We start from the raw sequence: 22,499 nt of genomic DNA on the forward strand, positions 1-22,499 counted from the left end.
CCATGGGTCGGATTATCGTCTCCGTCTTCCTTGTCGTTTACTGTTGACTGTCCATCGCTCAGTCTTTCTCAGTGAGGCCATTTTGATCATGAAACATTCTCACATTTGCTTGCAGATCTGTCTGAGTGACATTTAGGTGTGCTGGATTAACTGTGTTCAACTATGTGTCTACCTACATGTTTTTATTTCACCCAATGGATCTTTTCTCTTTGTATTGACAGGACAATGTAAACTATTGGTGTTGATTAAAATGCCCTGGTAGCTTGTGGATTGCTAAAGTGGTCAGATAAATGTATAGCTGTACAAAGAGTGACAAAAGATGTTTTAAACTGTTATTTTTTTCTGTGGGTACAGCCATGTAAAAAAATCAAAGTGGTTTTAACCTTGCCTGTTTGAATTATAATTTTGGTGGTAGTCTCTATGGGTTAATTGTTCTTTATCTGATTTGGTTGTTGGCTCTCCTGCGCTGTCTGATGCCGTAGCTCTTTGCAGGAGCTTGTGCTGTAAACGTGTGAGCTTTGTAATTCCCTTCTGGTTTTTTGACTCAGTGAAAGTGTGATGTTTACATGTACAGTTTTTCAAAACCACTTTTTATTTTTCGCTCTAATCAACAACGTACATTAGGTATTGTTTTTATTTCATTTTTGTTGCTGTCATTGACCTCTTGACAACTGATAGCGGTTGGTTTGGTGTTGTGGTGGCTTCCAGTTTCAACAGACTTTAGTAAGAATTAAGGAGCTACACAACTTCTCAAAGTGGACCAGCAAAGATTTCTTAAGCATCAAGATGTCTTTAAATCAACCTTGTTAACACATTAGTGGCCTATAGAAGAGAATTGGGGTGTTTGTTAAAATACAGTAAGTGCTTAGACTCCTCTATTCTCCCTAAGGTACACTTTGAATTGTTGTACTCTCTCCTCTGTAACATAAAAGCCATTCCCCTTTCCTGGCCTCTTTAGGGGAACCCATAAACCTCAGGAAATACAAAAATCTCCAATTTTACTTAGTTCTTCTGAAAACAGATTTAAACCATTAACATTTATATGAGATGTCTATTGTTTTGTACATTTATCATTGTGAGTTAAAAGTGGAGCTTTTTCCAGTATCCGTGACTAAATAGTTTGGATTTGTTTTGGACTGTTTATAAGTATGGATATTTATTATTCAATGTGAAACTACAAAAAGACAAAAGAAAAGGTTGTTTGTATGTTTCATGCAAATTTGTCCAGGTGAGATTCTCCCTGCCTCTTACATATCACTTACAGGGGACTTGTGTCTGTTTTGGAAATAGCGCTTTTCAGTGTTGCACCAACGCTATGTGGATTAAAACAAAAAAAAAAAAAACAGCCGTGATTTACCAACAGCAGAGTGTCAAGGCTCTCCTCTTCTCCTGAGATGTCAGTCATGAATAAAATCGTGCCATGAGGTATCTCACTTGTGTCATGTGTTTTCTTTTATTGTATACAAAATTGTGGAGATTTACCCACCTACCCAAATGATCTTGCTCTAACCACAACCAGCATACTATAAATGTGTGAAAAAGTGATTTCTGGTGGATGAAGAGGAGTTTGGTAGAGTTTTGATAGAAGCTGTGGTTACAAAAGTGGTATATCTCAAGTGTGAGTTTTGGGAGCTGACATTTATTTAATTAAAACTACAGCTCTAAAATATCAATATTTACTCCTTCCAACACAACTCAAATGTTAGGCAAATAGCTCATGTCTGCTTCCCCATACCGGGACAGCAGTGGCTTGCAGATTTCTCAGCGTCATCAGGCATAAATATATTTTTCCACTAGAGGGCAGTAGAACAACAGACCACGTTAGAACTTGAAACCAACACAAAAAGGACAACATTTTGGGCATAAAGGTGTAACCAGTTAGGTCAACAGCACTGCGGCTTTAGGTAGCAAAATTTGGGAAGTTTGTGGGTTATGCAGATGTGATGTGATGACAAAAATGACATTTTCTACAGACAGAAAGCAAAGTAAACACAAGTATAAAATTATAAAAAAAAAAAAATAAAAAAATCTATGTTGCATATTATTAATATTCGATTTGTAGTAAAAAAAAAAAAAAAAAAAAAAAAAAAAAAAAAAACGTTATTGCTTTACCTGGAACATTCTACATTATGGCATGAAACATATTTATCCCCATGGAATCAAGCAGCCACCAGGCCAAGTTACAGGTCAGAACTCACAGTATGATTACTTTTTTTCCTAAGGTACAAATAAACATAAATGAATAAATACATTTTTCTATGGAGACATGCAGGAGTCAGACACAAGAAAAGTTACATAATGTATCTTTAAAAATACTTGAATGGAGCTAACAATAACACCAGGTATGTCATTCCTATGTTGTGTATTTTAGATGGAAAACTGGTTAACAATACTGTGGGATTTATAGTCCTGCCGACCACATTTGGCTGCTGTCTTTATGAATCATATGGTACCTCAGATGGCTCTAGTTTAGCTCCTTCTTCTCATATGACATGCCAGCACTCAGCTCAAGTCTCAAAGTTTTTTTTCCATGGTTTGTTTATTTCAGTGGAGGCCTGATGTTTTCAAATAGTTTGGCTCAACTTCATTCATAGTCTACATTTCCGATGTGTGAGAACAGCGCAGATTGCCAAAGCTTAAAGATAAACTTGCCTGACCTAAATTATTTTGAAACAACAAGCAAAAAATTTTCAAAACAAACTGCAATTCTGAATTTCCTAGAACCACGTGTACTGAGGCATGCAGACAGCTGAAAGGGTTCACTTGTGCTACTGAAATATCAACAAAAACATATGAGGTAAAATGAATATTCTAATACCTGCACCATATCTCATTATTTTCAAAACTGTTATCTTACTCTAACTTAACAATATCACTGACTATATTTTACCGCTTTTTACCACTTAGGTCCCATTTGTCACCTTTAGCCTAGATTACACTAAATTGAGCTTTGAACCATGCTGTAATGTTGTTCCCAAAACAGTTGGTTGTGTTTTGGTTGATTCACTCCTGTTTTAGAAATACTTTCTTATTGCCTTTTCATATCTCATGCTCTCATTCATTTATCCCAAAATATGAGTATGTATCTTTTCCACTCATTTTGCAAAGCTATTTTATCTTTTGTATGTTTGACAGCATGTGGTACAGACTCTTCAGACTCCTTACACCAGTTTATCTACATTTTCATGAGTATTTTTTCTCCCTAATTATGTTTTGAAGAATGTAAGCATGTAAGTCAGTAGAGGTGACCTTGAAGACAAATACCAGTATAGACAGTGGTTCAGCTGTGTTCACCTTTAAACCAAATATAGTTTTTTGTGACTGCAGACAGTAAACATGTATCTACACTTAGCTTGTTTCCATTTCTGACAATGTGCAAGACTGCCCTATATGTTTACCAACTTTACAGGTGCATTGTTGAACTTTTCTGGTGGCATGTCAAATTGCTTTGTCTGGAATGTTTCACAGTATGGTAATAAACCTTTCTAGCTTCATAAAGAGACCAATCCACATTGAGTTACAGGTCAGATTTATGGAGAGGCAAATCGCGCTCACAGTTTTTCTAGGTAGTTTTGAGTTACAAAACGACCTGTAATGTAAAGTTTAATGACCAGCTCAAAGAAGAAAAGTTTTGTGACAGAATCCTAGGAATAGACTTTTTATTATATATTATATATTATTTATTTATGTATTTATTTATGTATTTATTTATTTATCTATTTATTTATTTATATATTTATTTGTTTATTTATTTATGTAGTCCACTGCATACACTTTCTTTTGAAAAGAAATCTATGTGATTGAATATTTCAAAACAAATTAAGAAAGAACACATTTATTATTAAAAACAGCAAATGTTAATGTTAAGACAAATTAGGTCATCCATAAAGTTGAAAAGGTTTCTCATTAGAGACATAGAAAATGATGAAAAACTGTGAGGTGAAAACACATATTCAACTTAAAAACAGCTGAATAAAAGGTCACTATTTCTAAGTGACCTTTTATAAAGTTGTCAGAATGAGAAAAAGAGAGTTAAAAGAAAATGTATCATGATTCATGGTTAGTTCAGTTAGTTTGGATCTAGAATACCATTCTTGCTGACATGTGCTCGGTCCAGTCCTAATGCTAAAGCAAATATACTGAGTCGTTGTCCTTTACGTTGTCTGTGAACTTTATACACAGAGATCCTGGCTGGCCTGGGTCACCTGAAACTCCCGTGCTGCTTAGACCACCTGCATGCTGGGATCTTGGAACATTTTTAGACCCACGCCTAACCTAACGCACTCTTTAGTTGCTGTGCCAAAATAAGTTGGCTTTATGCAAATCCTTGGGTCTATGAGTTATATGTATAAAGTTTTATGTAAAAGTATTGACTGTCTCTGAGTAATGTTTCCTCTCTATAAAGTAGCCTGTTTGACTTTGATGTTTGAATAGCCCTCTTATCTCACTTACGGAGGGCAGCCAGTACTTGTTAAGACTATTTTTAGATAGTGATGTTGCAAAATATTTTACTTTTACTTAAAAAGAACTGTTAATAGTACAACCATTTCTGTGAACAAGTTCTGCAAACATGTTAACAGTGAATTCAAGACAGCCTTCATTTGCCATGGAGTGTAATATTGTTAAAGGTGCACTATGTAACTTTTTTTGTGAAAAGGCCACTACATGCTTGTCCCCATGGAGATGTTATTGCTTTGATCACATTTTTTCCATTGGATTACATTAATGGTATCTATTGCAGTGGTGACAAACAGACGGCACCATTAGGCCAAGTTACAGGTCAGATTTGGTGTAGGTAAGATGTTAGTTTTTCACTGTCATAATTTTGTGAGACATTTGCAGTTGGATTGGACTGGAACTGAATTTAAAAAAAGGTCATATTATGTAAAATTTCAAGCAAAGCAATAACATCCCCATTACTACCTGTATGTATTTTTATAGAGAATTGTGTAAATGAGTGATATAGTCTTGAATCTTGGCTTTTTGGATAGATCAGTAGGTGCTTAACATCACAAATATTTTGAAAAGAGGTAGACCTATAATCAGCATAGCAAGACCCAGGTATGTTGACATTCATTTGTCAGGAAATTTGCTATTATTAATAAAACTTTTAGAATGAATCTTCAAGGCCAAAGGGGAGTTTTCCGGAGAGGTTTGACCCACATACTCAGTAAGAGGAAGCCTTATGTAAGTGGCATTAGCGTCATTAAACATGGCTAATCATATCAAACTAAAATGGATTAAAGAAGTTCAGTAGCAGGCGGCATCTTTCCATTGTGTTACAAATAGGACATGTGCATTTCCCTTTCCTGTATCAATATTAGTACTCTGTTGACACCTAATATCAACCCATAGCTGGTGCCTTGTGTCATTCACAAATTTACCTTTCCTGGAACCACATGACTGGCAAAGTTCATCATGCTTTGTACTCGTGGTGTGGTACTACTGAACAAATACCACCAAAAAAGGAATGATAGAAGTGAAACACAGTGTAACTTTGAACAGGTGCATAGCTCACCTTCTTGCTAATATCAAAATGATCCAATGATGTAGGCCTATATAAGTATGAATCATTATTTTGATCATATAATAAGAGAAGAACTGACTTTGGATCTATAACAGGTGAGCTGATTTATCCTGTTAAACAAGTCTCTCATGCTTAAAATTACAGTCACAAGCTAATTAGCAAACAGTCACTCTCTCTGTTGAAAATCAAACACCTAAACAGGACCATGAACGCTTGTATTGATCACAGGGTCCTGAAAATGTGCTGTTTTCCATCCATTTGGTAATTTTTCTTGAGTTTTGAGACTACCTAACTACTTAGTTGACATTGTTTACTAGTGTGTGCATTGTGTCACCATGGTATCAGCAGAGATACTTGTAGAACACCCCCAGCATGATGTCACTGCAAAGTTCAGCACCATCAATAAAAACATAATAGTTTTAGCATTAAGAAGGTGTAGCCAGTAAATTGTCATTAAAGTTTTTACTCCACGGGCATATTGCATCTCCAGAAAAAGATCAAAATTCTCATCCACATTCACATTTCCCAAAAATATCCCAATTAAAAAGTAAAAAACAAAATCACACTTGCACAGAAATAGTTTCTTTATGTTTTATTTAGAGGTATTGTCTATGAAAAAATATTTTACATACTATTTTTACACATTTTGGTCATTTTAAAAACACTATACACAGAAGTTAAAGAAAGAGCTAACTATTTACTCCACGTCATTTTCACCACGATCCTCATCTCCAGCTTGGGAACTGGACTATGAGGTGCTGGTGAACTCCAGGGTGCAAAGGTCGTAGGGTTGGAGGTCATAATGTCATAAGTTCTAGGAGGAAGGAGGAGTGAGAGGCGAAGGTTCGAACTTTCCACTGTCGCTGGTCTCACTAACTTGTCTCTTCAAAACCATTTCTTTGGCTATGCATGTCACCTGACCATTGGCCACTGTGTAGGATCCATTTCTGTAAAAAGAAATAAATATTAATAAACAATATTTTTTGTACATATGAAAAGTTAACAAAGATAGCAGCGTTATAAATCAAAATATCAAAAAAGAATAAACCGTTTCTGAACATTCTAAAAATTTTCAATGCATACTATAGCAATAATCATCAACTAATCAAAAAAAATTACTGCCAACTAGTCAACTACTAAAATAATCATTAGCTGCAGCCCTTGTGTTAGTTAACTCACTTTTGAGATTCAGATCCGTTCTGCATGCCAGGTTTTGCAAAGAAAAAAGAAGTCCACCAGTGTCCAGAGTCCTGCCTGGGGAGACCTGTGAGAAAAGATGAGCTTAATATTAGAGGAGACATTGGCTTTAACGCTAACTTGTTTTTCCAGTGTCCTGTCAGTACCTGGATGGTGTGGAATGACCTCTCCTATGTACTCCGCACTGCCACATGAGCTGCTACTGGAATTAGACCCCAGTCGTCCTAAAACCAACAAGGAAAACCATAATTATGTTTTTATTGAAACAATCTCTGCATTTCAGGTTCCTGTTACATGCAACATTTGGAGGATTTTCCCCATTCAAACACATGTATTATTTTGATTAAAAAAGGTTGGTTAAAGTCTTCATATGTAAATTTGTCCTCTGCATTTGACCCATCCTTCAGTGCATGTTTTGGGTTGTTTTTAAATGAGCTTTGTATGTGTTGTTTTAGTGTTTATGACAATGATTCTAATGTTTCATCATTCTGAAACACATGGCTAAAAACGTATTATTTTAAATGTGATATGATTCTTACTTCTGTAGTAGTCATGAGTGGCAATGAGAGAACCGCCTGATGGAATAGCTGCCATTTTCTCCGACCTTAGATGAAACACCGCTCAAAGATGGAAAATGGTAACCTGCAAAAAACACAATAATAGAACATGAAGCATCAAAATAAGTTATTGTCATATACAATAATCATTTTAAAGTGTAATTTGTCTTTGCAAGCAAGTCACGTACTCAGTCTGCCAGCACAAAACTTGACACCACAATTTGAGCGATGCTGCTACAGCTGTGGCATTGGTGTGTGGTGATAAAATAGAAACATATGCTTTTACATTCTGGATTCCCATGTCTCAAATAACCAGAGCGGAGTATGTGAGTGGGGGGTGAGCAGCGAGCGGGGTGGTCCACAAGTGCAGGTGGTCAATGTGCACGACTTAGCTGCGTGGAAGGCACTGCCCTGAGCCAATGTCCAGTTTTATGGAACACTGAGTCATGGCCAAGATAGTAACTGTCTGTTCCCATTCATGAATTATCAATGCCAGGGAACAAATTTGGTTCAGACAATTACTAAATGTAGGTCTTGGTTGTGACGTTATCATGAGACTAGTATAGAAGAAATTATACTGTTAATTATAATGCCTGGATTAAACTAGCCTATGATTAACTACACTACAACTTGTTCAATGTCATATTGTCAAACAGCCATATCCACTTATAAAAATTTGTTCCAAAGTTTTACTCCACTTGCAGTCTTGTATTTTTACACCCTTTTGTATTTTCTTTACCCTATTCAGTATATTTTAATATTCTATTTAAATGGTTAGATTTAAGAATATGTTTATGTTATAGTTAGCTATCGTTAGTTGTTTAATAGTTATTTATGTTCATTTTTATTCTCCTGCTGTTCTTGTACTTTACACGACAACACTAGAATTGTGAGAGTAATGGTCATATTATTGTATTATCTTATCTGTTTGAAATGGCAGGTCTCCAAAACATTTAACTTGTATTGTGATCATAAGGAGCCTGAAGTGACCTGGAAAAACAAGTTGCTGCCTGTGAACCAGCTAGAAGCAGTTCGGCTTAGCACCAGGTGAAGAGCAGATGGATTTAGGGATTTTGAGGGATGTCCCATACAAAGCAGCCTGTCTATGTCTGAAGTTCACATCCCAAATACTGTACATGCAAGGATTGAACAAACAAGTTAATGATGGTCAAAAAAACATGTATTAAAATTGGTTAGTACACTCATGCAAAGTGATGGATATGGGCACAAATAGGACACTTGTGTAAATCATACACACTACCTATAAAGTATGTGAGGACTGAACAATGACAATGAGTTTATGTAAAGTATCACATGAAGAGAAAGGATTCTTTAGCCATGTCTATAAGTAAAGAACAATGCTCTAACAATGGCCAAATGGTTCAAAAGGTGAATGTGTTCTTACCTTGGTGATAGGACGTTGATGCAGGCACCTGGTGCGGGTTGAAGGTGCGGATGGCTTGATGTGGACTAGTTTGGACTATGGCCCATTGGTGGATACAGTCTATGTGACCGCTGCTGGTCTCTCCTACTCTCTGGCTTCAGGCAGTCTGAGCGAGGCTTTTATAGGTCTACTCTCGGGACACGCGATAGGCGGGGCTGTTGGATGGCGCGCGGGCACCAAACGTGCTTGTGTTCTCTTTGGTAAGATGCCGAGCTCACAGACATGACGCTAGATATAACAGGGCCATCTGGACCGTGACACCTCAACTCTGGGCCTCGTACAGGAGTGGAACTTTACTGAAGAAGTCAGAAATGTTGCAGGGGCCCTGCAGATTTTTGCTCGTGATAATGAAATAGGCTACATGGAATGCAGTTACGCATAGGCTCGCAATAGATGTTTACGCGGCAACATTGTAAACATTTGTTTACATGTAACTGTGGGTTATAATTAAATTAATATCAGGCACAGCCTCGTGGACCGGTGTCTAGCAAAAGAATCTTTTCGGAAACATTTTAATTTGCTGACTTCCCTGGTGGTCAGGATTCGGCGCTTTTACCGCTGCGGTCTCGGGTTCGGTTCCCGGTCAGGGAACATGTTTTTCATGGAGTGCCATCTACTGAGTAATCTATAAAAATCACTCAAACGCCAAAAACACTGAACCATACACTATACCATTCAGAAACTTTAATTGAAAAAAAAAAAAAATGTACAAAAACCACCTCAGAAAATAACTCTATAAGTGTAAATGTTTCAATTAAGGTCAACAAATGTACTCTCCTATTCACATGATGTTTTAATCTGAACTAAAACTGGTAATTTTATTACGTCTTCCACAGTTATTTATTTTCTATCAAATAAAAAAAACAGCAGAAATGGTATCATTATGATGGTTAATTTTAGCTCTTACATGAAAAACATGCAGCACACCCTGTGTACACATGCTATGGGCTACCAAGTGCATTCACATGCTGTAGCCCTATCTTTAAATAACACGCAATGTGTAACTGCAAATGTAGGTGGTTAACTCATGTGGTTCTGCCATGCAGTTCATAACCAGTCCATTAATTATATTTATTGGTGTTTAATTTTCAGGAACCCGTTTGTGCATGTGCCAGTGTCTGGCAAAAAACATCTAAGAAAAGAAAACATAAACAGAAGAGTGGAACACTGTGCTCTATGCATGAGATGAGGTGATTTCAGGGACATTGTCTTGCGACTCTTCTGGCATATCCTGAAGGGTCTCCATTCGTGGCCTTTGTTCCAGACATTTTTCCCTAAAATAAAATGACAAAAAATCAATCAACTGTCAATTAATGATTTATTAGTTCATCCATTTCATTCATTCTTAGTTAGCCCACCTTAACATTTCCAACCATATCCTCAAAGGACTTAAATGAAGGGGAACTCCTATGGTCACAAAAGGAAAATTAATACAAAATTGGTCAACTAAAAAATTTTCTTTAAAAAAAACATGGCAAGATTTTTTACCTCATGGCTGGCATGCTTATGGTGTGTCTATTCATAAAGGAAAGAGGGAAAATAAGTTAATACATAAAACTAAAACATTTTATAGTGTTTATGTTTATGCCCGTTGTAAAATCATACCGTGGAGGGCTGGGAAGAGGAAGAGCCCTGTTGTAGCATGGTAGAAACAAAACAAATATATATAACATGAGAATTTAACTGGCATTTTAAGAATACTGAGAATAAATATGTTCACTGTTTTACCTCATCTCTGCCAGTCGCCGGGTGAATGCTTCACCCACACTGGTCAGGGCAGAGGATGTGACATGGCCCGCGTAAGTAAAACTCTCTTTGGTCCTCAAATATCTGCCGATAAAAATAAGCATAACATCACCACATGTATTTAATCCACAATTAACTTATCAACAATTGGCTTATTTACGTCATTGGCACTGCACACCTGGTTCACTGAGATACAAACCACTGCTGCTAGTGCCTGCTAATGCTAAGTCAGGCTATAAGGCTATTAACGGGGCACCAATCCTATTTGATTGAAAATCCCGTCACTTGTTTCTTAGACAAAATCTCTACAATGTGCAAACATAGGCAGCCCCTATACGCTATGCCACACATAAATGTAGGCATATGGGAGATGTGGGAAGAGTAACACTTACGCATTGGAGTGGCTGATGTCATCAAGTGTGGCAGAAGCTGTGAGGTATCTGCAAACATAGCACAACTCACTCAGAAGATTATATCGTCTTAAAGAACAACATGGCGGCTGGTGTCCATTAGTGTTGTTATGTAACTGGATGGCACTAAGACATTGTGTAGTTGTGTATAGGACTATTTGTTTTAAAGCCTGCTGATGCATGCTCTGTACCATCTATAATACATGTTGTGGGAAAGGTGAATGTCTGAATATTAAAAGACATAAATATAGTTATGTTTAGGCATCTGTTTACTCACGGAGATGAAGTCTGGACGTCTTGCCAACCCTTTGACAAATTCTGTTTGATGTTGGCCAGAGGACTCAAACCAAGCTGCCTTCTGATATCAGCTGCATATTTCTCTTTTGCCAGTAACACCTGCCTCAAAGTCTGAATTTCATCTTCCACCTTCATAACATAAAACAAAAAATCAATAAATCTCAATAAATCAGGAATTGTGGTACTTAGATTATGGTATTTTTGCATCCAGTTTGTCTTACCTTTCCAAGTTCAGCCTGAAGGTTTTCTTTGTCCTCTTCTGTCAGTTCTGGTGGTGTACATCCATTGCCTGTGCCTCTGCTTGAGAAGTTCATTGATGAAGTGCCGGAAAAACCTTATCAAATTGCCATATATTACAGTTAAACTTACACAAACTTCATTGATCCACAAGGTGCTTTCTTTATTTTGAGTAAATTACTACAAACAAACTAGGCATTGCACTTTTCTAAATACGCTATTTATTCCACAGTTATTTATTATACATCGATTGTATTTTTGGGGCTTAATCAACACTTTTTCTGTGGAACTGTCCGAGGTGCTGAGTTCGTGCAGCGTCCACTTCAGCTAATCAGCTAAAGCTAACATACGCTACCTGTTGCACACGCGGATAAATAAACTACAACTTGCATTAAAACTGCTTTTGAAATAAATGTAGATATATACACTTACCTTGTCGATTCATAGCTGCCACAAACATTCACGGCGCAGTGTTTTGAGACGGGACTTTTTAGCTTGTTGTGTCCATCCAATCAGCGGTGATACTGACAGTGGCGAGCGGCAGGAAACGCAAGGATCAATGAGGCTATTATTGGAGCTGCTCTGTTTACACACACACACAATCTCAGTACTAAGCCTGAACACATCTGCCAATAACTTCAAGGGGGATAATTAGGCTATTTTAGTACAATTAAAATAAAAAGGCAAACTTTTTTTTTATTAATTACAAATGGCAATTTGGCCTATTTTATGTAATTATAACCAACAACAACAATACAATCGGAGGGTTCCAGTCTCTAATCAAAAGCGTCTTGTGTGGCACTACAAATGTTTATAAATATTTATAAAAGACGTATATAGCCTACTATACCCAAGTATGCCAAATCTTTCGTTTTAATGTCTGCCGTTTTATTGTCGTTGTCTCCACCTGCTGGTAGAATTAAGAACAGGAATTTGTTTTAAAAATCACATCAAATCACCCAAACCTATTACGATTAAAAATATACTGTTCATGTTCAGTGGGAGGTTCAGTTTCTAAACAAACTCCCTATTATTTACTCTTTAAAAATATTTATAAAAGGTCTATAGACTAGAACACCATTTAAGTGCTACCAATTAAAATCTAAAGAAGGGTGCTCTGTGTTCACCCAACACATCTGACAGCAACACAGAATGCAGAAATTAATGGCAAAATTAATGTTGAATGTAGATTGCCCATATGCTTGGTGATGGATTCCATATTATAATACTCTTAGATGAGAAACTATATTGCAGAATAATAATTTTAAAAAGATGTTCAAATGTTCAAGAACATTTATTCAACAACAGCAAATCAGATCAACAATCCACTTGTTTTCATCCAAACACACAAGTACCATGCTACAACATAAACTTTTAGGGTTTTGATTTTATATGGGTAAAGTGTATGTACAAGCGACCTTAACAATTAAATCATTCCTGCTCAATTCAGAGGTCTTACAACACCAGGTAAAACGACAGCCAATCCCATTTTGAATCATGGCAATGTATAAAATAATTAAAATAAAAATTGCATCATATAACCATTTCACTATAATTACACTATATGGAGTTACTTCCTGATCATTGATTCATTATAGTATTTTTTAAACACACAGTGCATTCAACTAAGTACATTTACAGTAGCATTTTTCAGTATCTCAATGAAAAAGCCATGACAGATACATCTATGTTTCATCAAGGATCACGGGACACATACCACAGAGGTCAACATCCATACTGTTAATAGCATAGGGTGGGCAACAGGCGCTCACCAATTGTAAACAATTCAAACACATCAGTAGCATCTATGGAAGAGTGGCAGAGATGTACATGGCAATAGGTGTGACAAAAAATAGAAATTCAGAAGTATGAAAAAGTCCCGAGCTGCCTGTACTGCTGGCTCAAATGATATGCCTTTAAATAAAATTCTCACTCACATATAGACATATACTGAACAAGAGAAATGGTCACAGTATTAGACTCACTTTGACAAAACAAACTATCTCTCAAGACTGCATCAAAATGTACTGATATTTCCCTTTTTCTTGTACTGGAAACACACAGAAGCCTGTATAGAGAAAAACAAAATTAATCGCGTTCCTTGGCTTAATGCTGATACAGTTCATTCATTAAACAAACCGTTAAAATGCAGTCTCACGTTAAAACACTTAAAATGCAATGAACACACTGTATTGTAATATAGGTTTAATTCTAATATTACTTTAGGTTTATAACAGAAGATAGCTGTTGGGGTATTGGTGGCACTAACCTAGTTACAAACAGACATATCTTCAAGTGACTCTTCCCTGAGCCACAGCTTTCTATAATAAATCTTCTCTTTATATCATCTTTGCAGTAAATTGTTCTATTTTAAACACATTGCACATATGAAGTTTGCAAAGTAAATCGTTGCCATAGTAATGTTATTCTGGTGATTTTCTGGTAACCAAGAGTGCATGCTACTACATGACGCAACACATACTGCAGGGGACTGTTTTGTTCATGGAAATAATTTAGTTGTTTTGCAATTTGCACTTGAATTGTATGCAAAACTACCAATCAAATAGGATGTAAGGGGGAAGGATATGTCTGCAATAGTTTGTATTTTAAGCCATGCTCTCTTGTTCCCTCTTCTGCATGGCTTTCTTTGTGAAGTGTAAAATGGATTGCCTCTCACTGGTACACAGAAGGGACACAGGCAGGACCAGGGGCGTAGTTTTGGGGGTGAATGGTTAGTTGAAGCCAGTGTCAGTGTGGTACGAGTAGTGCCCGTCCGATGTGAGCTGGGTGGTCTCTGTTGCTGAGGGCTGCAGAACTATGGGGTCCCCACCGGCCTCTGTAAGTACAAGCACACATGCACATTTTCAAGAATAGGTTGTTTTCAGGTTTAAGATTTGTTTGTTTAGTAACCAATAATAACAAAACCTTGGACTTTCCCCAGTAATTTGATGTAATGTTATCAGAAACCCAGCAATTGCACTTAACCAACTTGACAAGCCTCTGGAAGAGCTACACTGTAGTCATTATTCATTCACCCATCACTCAGTGGTGAAAGCTACTTGGGGTAGACAGAATCGAGGCTGCCAATTTGCGCCATCAGCCCATCTGACCACTGTCAATCACTCACTCAAACCATAAACTAGGGTTGCCAAAGATATTAAAAGAGCTATCAAAATTCATTCATTAGAATGTGTTTCAATAAAAATTAAAAAATCACATATACAGTGAGTTTCAAATTTATCCCTTTTTGACATTTTACTATCTTGACAACACTACCATAGCCATCATCAAACTCTGTGTCATACACTGTTACAGTCTTACCTCTCTCGTCAGACTGCAGCTGGGCCTCCAGGTCTTCAGGAGACATGTAAAACTCTTGGTCCGGGGCCTCTCTGGGCCGAGGTTTACACCGGCCACAGCAGCAGTTACAGCAGCAGCACAGGCAGCAGCAGAAGTAGCAGCCCGTCGCCACTCCACACAAAACAAACAGAGCCTATGGAGCAGAGATGTAATCCAGTGAGTGCTCCAATGCATATGCAGATTCAATCATGATGTATTGATATAGTATTGTATATTGTCAATCAATCAAAATGTATTTATACAGTACATTTAAAACAGTCAAAGCTTAGGCTAACAAAGTGTTTAACAGCCAGCAGAACAATAAAAGCAATCGAATAAAACATACAAGCAAAAATAAAATAATGTCAGTGTGTCTCTGTCCATTTGCTTCAAATGCTGAAGAAAAAAGTAGGATTGTCTCCAATACTCATGATATTTAGTTTCAGTATCATAAAAATGCCGTGAGAAACCTTAAATTGCATTTTCAAAAGATTATTTGAGAATATGTCCTAAAGTAAAGCATAAGTAGACCATTGTTTGTAGTATTTTATTGTATTTTTTTCATTTTAGGGTCAGATGGTTACTATCTGATATCTGATGCTACAGCATGAAAACTTTCATATTATCATATCATCGTATTATTGTAAAATCTTGCTTATGGGTCTAACATGCATGCGTCAACCATGATCCATTGTTTCATTCAATACACCAAATCTGACACAAGGCTAGAAAATAAGCATTCAAAAATAAATATCATCAGTTATGTTATCGTACCAGGCGGTTAATACCATAATAATATCATACCTAGTTATAGTGTTACATTGCCTTTGATTGCAGACTTACCTTTGCCCACCAGCTTGACAGGACAAAGTATGTGTTGACGTTTTCCTCTCCAAACTGCTCAGCCACATAGAGACCCAGCGAGCCGTATTTGTCATAAATATTTCGTTTGGTGGGGTCATTCAGAATTGCATGGGCATTGTTTATCTCTTTAAATTTGTCAGCTGCTTCTGGATTGTCTGGGTTCTTGTCAGGGTGATACTTTAAGGCCAATTTCCTAAAGAGGACCATCAATATCACAACATATGAGCCACATTTAACACACAGGTTGTAATAGTGTAATAACTGAGATGTATTACCTGTAAGACTTTTTAATATCATCATTTGTGGCCACCTTGTCAACCCCCAGGACATGATACAGTGACTCGCCAGCTGTGGATAGAGAGCGCTGTCTCTGGTGTTCAGCCATGATGTCTCACCCAAACTTAGCACAAAAATAAACAGGCCAATCATTGGATGAAAGGGTACACATAAGGTGACCTCAATCTCAAAAAGACAATTTGGACAATGTGGCTTGACATAGTGGGACATACATGATCAGTTTAGACTTATAAAGATGGCAAAACATATGATTTTCAATGCTTTTCCTTAAAACACAGATAGGAGTTAGGAATATCAACATATCAACTCATATTACAAGCTAGAAAAAAAGACCCACAATAATTTTTTTTTTTTTTTTTTTTGGGGGGGGGGGGGGTTCACAAGGAATAGCTAGATAGATCTTTATTTCAGACTTATGGTCCAAAAGTAAAAAAAAAAAAAAAAAAAGAAACAAACAAACAGACAGACAGTATAATGACAAAACAAACTTTAGAGATGCTTGACTTCTTAGGAGAGGAAATATGTGTTATCCTGTTTTTATATATGTAAATCTTATTATTCACCATTCACACCAGTGAAAAAGAGCAACATTCTCCAAATAGGTGGGACAAGGGACAGGGGCCTAAATGGTTATGCAGGACAACCAAAAGAGGGACAGGTGGTCACTCTAGTTACACAACACTTACAGTAGGAGGAGGGGGTGGCAGGTCAAGAAAAGCCTGCTTCTAGAAAACAATAGATCTAGATATATGGTCACCATTTAAGCGACAGGCTATGCTACGTGTACCAAAAGGCCTTAAGAAACAAAGAATAAGAATAAGCAAGCATACAAATAGATTAAAATGCAATAGGCTGTCTTAAAGTTGTACATGCCGTGGGATCTGTCATGGTTAGGCCTACTAATGCTGAATTGGCCTTATACAGTGTGTCACCTAAAAACCATAAGAAAATTAATAAATAGCCTAATACATAATCAGTGTGAAAGTGCCTCTACATTTCGGCTGTTTAGTGTAAAGTACTTCATTTATGTAGTAGGTATACTGTATAGACAGTGAATAAACGCTAGCCTTGGTGGTCTATTGAAGCCTTGTAGCTCATTTGCACAGTTACATCGGTTTGACATCCTTAACTGTCAATCGATAGTTTAATTTTAGTTTGCAGTCTAGTGTGAATTGTCTAAAGAAAGGATTAGACACTGTAAACGATACAAGGCATATAATCTCTGCAAGCATCAGCAGCAGCATCACCACCATAGCGCACAGCATCCATATTGGTTTGCTTCCTGGCCTGCTCTTGATGCCAGAGAGGGATGGGGCGTCAGCAGTATTCTCAAGGGCAGTAGCTCGTGTCTCTGGTAAAATGAACAATCCAAATGCTCAAACAGACTTACCTTTACGTTGGCTCCGTCCGTATCAAACAAAGATCCCGACTGCTCCTAATTTCTGACAGAGGAGCGTGACTATGGCCGCATCTCGCACGTACCCGCTACAACCATGGACCATGGACAGCTGCTGCAGTGACAGGCCCCGCCCCCGGTACCCCACGGCGACCCGACGTGCGCGCTCCCGAGCCTGATGGGATTGGAGCGAGGTGATAAGGATGCTGAGGTCGAAATCATAAACTTGAAATTATATTGGAAAGCATTATTTGAGCATGTTTCACAGAGCTTACAAGTCTGAGGTATAGACCCAGACCTATGAAAATGTAAACGCACTTGAGCCATGGTCTATGGTCTAAATATAGGGCATATATGGTCTATGGAAATAAAAGAGTTGTCTATGTATATATATATTAAAAAAAAAAAAAAAATGTGTTTCTCACCTTCCACGGTGGTAGGTCTCTCTCACCCTCATTGAGCTCGGGTCCTCTACCAGAGGCCTGGGAGCTTGAGAGTTCTGCGCAGTATCTTTGCTGTTCCCAGTATATATATATATATATATATATATATATATATATATATATATATATATATATATATATTATATTATATATATATATATATATATATATATATTTATATATATATTATTATTATTATTATTATTATTTATTTATTATTTTTTTTAAGTGGAGACTTTGTAGACCAACATGCGCACCTCATGACACAATAAAAGTGCCAGAATGGATCGGATGGACCCAAAAGGTCTCAGAGGACCAAAGTGCAATAAAACTGGAGAATAATGTTGACATGTTCGTTAGCCTACTCAGAGAGTTTCATATCTTCTATTCTCTTAAAGGGCCTGTACTTGATATTACTTTATTCTTGTCAAGATAAATGCTCTTTACATCATGCATTGTATTTTTTTTTTTAAGAAGAAGAAGAAGAAGAAGAAGAAGGAAGAAACGAGTATAATTTTATCTATTCTTATTTTTATTTATTATTATTCTTTATTTTTTTTTATTTTTTTTTTTTTATGATGACCTCTATATAAACTTAATTTGTAAATCAGATAGTTACTTGAACATGTATGGGCTGGTGTCATGAATTGGGGGGAAAAGAACAAAACAGTTCCTAGATCCCTTTGCTTTGCCTGGGATTGAGACTGTTCTCTCTACGGGCCTACAGGCTGCACCTTTGCTATTGAGCAACATAAAGCTACTTTATAACACCGTGAAGGACTGGTATTTTGGAAGAGACTAATAAGCCTATAGTTAGCTAATAAATAGGCCTAATCTATTTTGTGAAAGAATTCATTATAGCCTAAAAGATTTATCAGTTTTCACAGGGCATCTTTTTGGACAACATGTCTACACTAAGTAGGTTATAGCCAGCATTGTCACACAGTCCCTTGGTACCTCAACTTGAAGAGTATTTTCTGACTGGTTCCATAATCGTGATTTCAGCCTACAGCATGTGATAAGCCACCAACCATTACAGAGGCCTATAGTGGTTGGTGGCTTACTACAAACTTATTATGCCATTGTTTTATGCACCTGATTTGGAACTAGGCCAATATTGACAACATTTTGTAAAGACAGGACAAGAAGCACTTTCCTGAACATGAGAGATAGCCTCCTTTTCGTATCCACAATTTATCACCTTTGGGCGACTGGATTAGGCTATTTGAATCCTACAATCCACAGACTTTCATTATTTGAACTCTTTTAGGCAGAGCAGACACAAAAATAGGCTACTTTGATAAACTATAGAACTAGGCTTGGCCCGTAGGAATAGGTTTCTCTAGGCTTAAGAAATTGACCATCAGGCTTTAGACTTGAGACAAAACCAGGACGAGGCTTTTGAACATGGCACTGGCATTCCATGGATTTGTATACATATTCACATATTATTGTTGTATTGTCAATAGGAAAATAATTTTAAGATCATTTGTGCACATCCCATCACAGTGCAGAAGAGGTACCTCAGCAACGGTGACGTCACAGCTCGGGCCAATCACGAATCTCACAACAAACTGTGCTCTCGCGAGATGACCGTGCTAGCTTGGTTAGTTAGCTAACCTCGATAAGGTTGAATTGTCTGCGCATAGCATTCTATGTAATTTCCGTAAAATAAGCCTGTTTATTGACTGCTGTTGTGTTTAACCCTCAGACCTGTGAAAAGGCGCATCTGGTGGATCTGTGTGCAGGTGAGTGGGATTGTGCGCACAACGGCAGGCTAATCGCTGCGGCTCGGTCCAGGAGGAAATGCATTTGTTTTGGAAGCGGGGACAGGTTTTCAAATGCCACTTAAGACACTGCCATTTACTCTGTGATGCAACAAAAATAGTCGTTGCGATGTTTGTTTTGCACAGATCGTTGCTTATTGGTTCTTTTTGATAGTTCTGCAGTTTTACACTGCACACCTGTAATTGCTGTAGGTGCAGATGCAAAACATGGCCAAGCTGTGTCAGTCTTGCTTATGTTTGCTTATGTCCCACTTTCTCGGCAGGTTCCCAATGATGAGTTATGCTGAAAAGCCAGAGGACATCACAAAAGAGGAGTGGATGGACAAACTGAACAATGTACACATACAGAGGGCTGATATGAACAGACTTATAATGAATTACCTGGTGACAGGTGAGTAATACTTGTTCAGAGTCAAAGTTTTTATGATGTTCTGTTTGTCCCATTTTATTTCTTCTATTTTTGTCTCTTTTTATCCAGAGGGTTTCAAAGAGGCTGCAGAGAAGTTTAGGATGGAGTCGGGGATTGAGCCAAGTGTGGATTTGGACTCTTTAGATGAAAGGATAAAGATCAGGGAAATGATCTTAAAGGGGCAAATACAGGAAGCTATTGCTCTCATCAACAGTCTGCACCCAGAGTTGCTGGACACAAACCGATACTTATATTTTCATCTGCAGGTGTGTTTGCATAAGCCCCAATTCACTTTTATAGACCTGTACTAGTTGCCAAATTACAATCAGTTACAATCCATGAAGTTGGCCAAATGATTCTTAGGCAGAATTACGATACATTGCTGACAGTGTTTCCAATCCTTCTCTGTTCTGCAGCAGCAACATTTGATTGAGTTGATCCGTCTAAGAGAAACTGAATCAGCGCTGGAGTTTGCCCAGACGCAGCTGGCCGAGCAGGGAGAGGAAAGCCGTGAATGCCTCACTGAGATGGAGCGGACACTCGCACTCCTGGCTTTCGACAACCCAGAGGACTCCCCATTTGGAGATCTGCTCAACATGATGCAACGGCAAAAGGCAAGTTGTATTTTATTTGTCTGTTGGTTCACGCTGTCTGACATGTCTTTGTTATCCAAATACAGGTTTGGAGTGAAGTCAATCAAGCTGTCCTTGATTATGAAAACAGGGAGTCCACGCCAAAGCTGGCCAAACTTCTGAAGTTACTGCTGTGGGCACAGAACGAGCTGGATCAGAAGAAGGTGAAATATCCCAAAATGACTGACCTTAGCACAGGCACCATCGAGGACCCCAAGTGAAACTACTCCGTGATTGTCTCCATAATTTATGATCTGTCAGTGACTCTGTGGCAACAAGGTAACACGTATAAACCTAAGCTGTTGTTTTACATTTATCCTTCATAAGAGGAAACTCATTCTGCAGTTTATAAATCACCTTTTCGTGAATACAAATTTAGTAAAAACCCAATTCTGCATAATCAGTGAAATCTTAGATAGAATTAAAGTAAAACTTAAGGGCTGGGAATCAAAAGGTTTGTAAGTGACATCTCAAAATAATGTCAAAATAATGGTCCACACTTTGACCTCACTTACTTCTTAATTATATTTATCCCAAAAGGTCACAAATAAATCTTTTCCTATTCTGGGTTTATATTATTGGTCTTTATAATGCATTAATAACTTAACAATTGTTTACACCTTTGAAATTTGTACACTAAATAAGAACCCTCTTTTAATACCAACTTTTCAAAAAACTGAACTATAGATTGTAGAGCATTTAATGCACTTTGGCCCTTTTTGCTCTGAAAATTTTATTGTAAAAGATAAGACTTTTTCATTAATAAATATTAGGGCAGTTAGAGCTCATTATTTGATATTCAACTCAATTTTGCCCAAAATATCACAAACATCCTTTTGATTCTCACTTGCCGAAAAACCTGATTTTTTTTATTTTTTATTTTTTTCAATTTTACCAGTATTACTTTTGGGGGGGTATTTATCACCACTAACATTTTTTCTTGAAGGATGGTCACAAAACCATACAATGCAATTTCTAAAAATATGAATACACAAGACAAATCTCAATAAAAGTTGCAGACCATCACAAATGAACAGAAACAGTGTAATACAAAAGTACTATACATTTCTATTGAATAAAAATTGTTATTTTATTATTTTCATATAAGATGATTCAAATTACAAAGAGTTTACCTTGATTTATAGTTTGGGGAGGGTTTTTCACAAAGTTGAGTTGCCTACTATTACCAGCAAATGGCAACATTATGTGCCCTGAAGAGTTGAGTTTTGAACACAATTGATCAGAAGATCATTATTGTATCTTTTTTTTTTTTTGGAAATTTATATTATTTAAACTCAAAAACTGAAGTGACTTGTGAGTCAAGTTCACCCAAATTGTTTGCATTTTTCACTTTATGTTGCATGTATATTTTGAGTGAGGTTTAATCTTTTTCTACTTCAGTTGAGAAACTTGCTGCTAGTTGTCTTATTATTTTTTTAAGTTTTAAACATTGCCATGTAAAAATATTGAGACTCTTGAGAGCTTACATCTCTTTTATTAATGAACATTTTTAAGATAAAATTTGCTATTATTAAAAGAAATTAAAGATACAAGTTGTGTTGTGTTATTTCTAACCTTTTGCACAAGTGACCTAACAAAGTACATTAGTAAGATTATTTAAAGCTCTGCCACTTACTTGTACCCATGGAGATGTTAGTGCTTTTCTTAGAATATTACTCAGTATGGCATTAACCCTCTCCATGAAGACTAGGTGGTAGTACTGCCAAGTAACAAGTCAGATCATTGAAATGGTAACCCTGCTGACAGTAATTATGCATGTTCTTCAAGATATTTTTGAGCAGTGAAGATGTAGTGAAATAAATGTTAGAGTCATTCAGTGCCATACAGTGGAATATTGCAGGCAGAAGCGATAACCTCCCCAAAGAGACAAGGATGTTGCAGACATTCCGCCTGAAA

At 37.1% G+C, this 22,499-nt stretch overlaps 4 protein-coding genes across 6 annotated transcripts; 1 reads left to right on the forward strand and 3 right to left on the reverse strand.

The window, feature by feature from the left end:
- Positions 1-6,104: 6,104 nt before the first annotated feature.
- On the reverse strand, positions 6,105-8,828 carry ppdpfa (pancreatic progenitor cell differentiation and proliferation factor a). The gene is made up of 5 exons (XM_020929852.2): positions 8,687-8,828; positions 7,264-7,366; positions 6,871-6,948; positions 6,707-6,791; positions 6,105-6,474 (listed from the first exon to the last, which is right to left on the reverse strand). Exons 2-5 carry the CDS (start codon positions 7,316-7,318, stop codon positions 6,342-6,344), a joined length of 351 nt encoding a protein of 116 aa, XP_020785511.1. The 5' UTR covers positions 7,319-7,366; positions 8,687-8,828; the 3' UTR covers positions 6,105-6,341.
- Positions 8,829-9,889: 1,061 nt separating this feature from the next.
- On the reverse strand, positions 9,890-11,918 carry LOC110164469 (tumor protein D54-like). The gene is made up of 9 exons (XM_020929505.2): positions 11,848-11,918; positions 11,400-11,512; positions 11,159-11,307; positions 10,864-10,911; positions 10,454-10,555; positions 10,331-10,357; positions 10,214-10,240; positions 10,084-10,132; positions 9,890-9,999 (listed from the first exon to the last, which is right to left on the reverse strand). The coding sequence occupies exons 1-9, from the start codon at positions 11,873-11,875 to the stop codon at positions 9,922-9,924; spliced, it is 621 nt and encodes a 206-aa protein (XP_020785164.2). The 5' UTR covers positions 11,876-11,918; the 3' UTR covers positions 9,890-9,921.
- Positions 11,919-13,670: 1,752 nt separating this feature from the next.
- dnajc5aa (DnaJ (Hsp40) homolog, subfamily C, member 5aa) lies at positions 13,671-16,090 on the reverse strand. The gene is made up of 4 exons (XM_020929979.2): positions 15,894-16,090; positions 15,598-15,811; positions 14,737-14,908; positions 13,671-14,251 (listed from the first exon to the last, which is right to left on the reverse strand). The coding sequence occupies exons 1-4, from the start codon at positions 16,001-16,003 to the stop codon at positions 14,148-14,150; spliced, it is 600 nt and encodes a 199-aa protein (XP_020785638.1). The 5' UTR covers positions 16,004-16,090; the 3' UTR covers positions 13,671-14,147.
- Positions 16,091-19,326: 3,236 nt separating this feature from the next.
- LOC110164821 (glucose-induced degradation protein 8-B homolog) lies at positions 19,327-22,135 on the forward strand. 3 transcript variants are annotated; one of them, XM_055166384.1, is made up of 6 exons: positions 19,327-19,360; positions 19,466-19,502; positions 19,805-19,932; positions 20,020-20,216; positions 20,367-20,564; positions 20,630-22,135. In XM_055166384.1, the coding sequence occupies exons 3-6, from the start codon at positions 19,812-19,814 to the stop codon at positions 20,801-20,803; spliced, it is 690 nt and encodes a 229-aa protein (XP_055022359.1). In that variant the 5' UTR covers positions 19,327-19,360; positions 19,466-19,502; positions 19,805-19,811; the 3' UTR covers positions 20,804-22,135. The 3 variants fall into 3 exon arrangements, with proteins under 3 accessions (XP_055022359.1, XP_020785608.1, XP_020785607.1); XM_020929949.2 differs by having other exon boundaries at positions 19,331-19,383; XM_020929948.2 differs by lacking the exon at positions 19,327-19,360 and having other exon boundaries at positions 19,367-19,502.
- Positions 22,136-22,499: the final 364 nt, after the last annotated feature.

This window comes from Boleophthalmus pectinirostris, unplaced genomic scaffold (genome assembly GCF_026225935.1).
Source record: "Boleophthalmus pectinirostris isolate CB_2022bp ecotype Guang Dong unplaced genomic scaffold, ASM2622593v1 HiC_scaffold_8, whole genome shotgun sequence".
Taxonomy (NCBI): Eukaryota; Metazoa; Chordata; class Actinopteri; order Gobiiformes; family Gobiidae; genus Boleophthalmus; species Boleophthalmus pectinirostris.

Excerpts from the sequence above, each read along its gene's own strand:
- LOC110164821 (XM_055166384.1), top strand. The coding sequence starts at position 19,812 with ATGATGAGTTATGCTGAAAAGCCAGAGGACATCACAAAAGAGGAGTGG. Across the intron at positions 20,217-20,366 it reads ACTTATATTTTCATCTGCAG|CAGCAACATTTGATTGAGTT; the intron begins GTGTGTTTGCAT and ends TCTGTTCTGCAG. Across the intron at positions 20,565-20,629 it reads ACATGATGCAACGGCAAAAG|GTTTGGAGTGAAGTCAATCA; the intron begins GCAAGTTGTATT and ends ATCCAAATACAG.
- dnajc5aa (XM_020929979.2), bottom strand. The coding sequence starts at position 16,003 with ATGGCTGAACACCAGAGACAGCGCTCTCTATCCACAGCTGGCGAGTCA. Across the intron at positions 14,909-15,597 it reads TGTCAAGCTGGTGGGCAAAG|GCTCTGTTTGTTTTGTGTGG; the intron begins GTAAGTCTGCAA and ends TCTGCTCCATAG. Across the intron at positions 14,252-14,736 it reads GCTGCAGTCTGACGAGAGAG|AGGCCGGTGGGGACCCCATA; the intron begins GTAAGACTGTAA and ends TTGTACTTACAG.
- LOC110164469 (XM_020929505.2), bottom strand. The coding sequence starts at position 11,875 with ATGTTTGTGGCAGCTATGAATCGACAAG. Across the intron at positions 11,513-11,847 it reads GGCAGCTATGAATCGACAAG|GTTTTTCCGGCACTTCATCA; the intron begins GTAAGTGTATAT and ends CAATTTGATAAG. Across the intron at positions 10,556-10,863 it reads GACATCAGCCACTCCAATGC|ATATTTGAGGACCAAAGAGA; the intron begins GTAAGTGTTACT and ends TTTTATCGGCAG.
- ppdpfa (XM_020929852.2), bottom strand. The coding sequence starts at position 7,318 with ATGGCAGCTATTCCATCAGGCGGTTCTCTCATTGCCACTCATGACTAC. Across the intron at positions 6,792-6,870 it reads GGTCATTCCACACCATCCAG|GTCTCCCCAGGCAGGACTCT; the intron begins GTACTGACAGGA and ends CTTTTCTCACAG. Across the intron at positions 6,475-6,706 it reads AACGGATCTGAATCTCAAAA|AAATGGATCCTACACAGTGG; the intron begins GTGAGTTAACTA and ends TTCTTTTTACAG.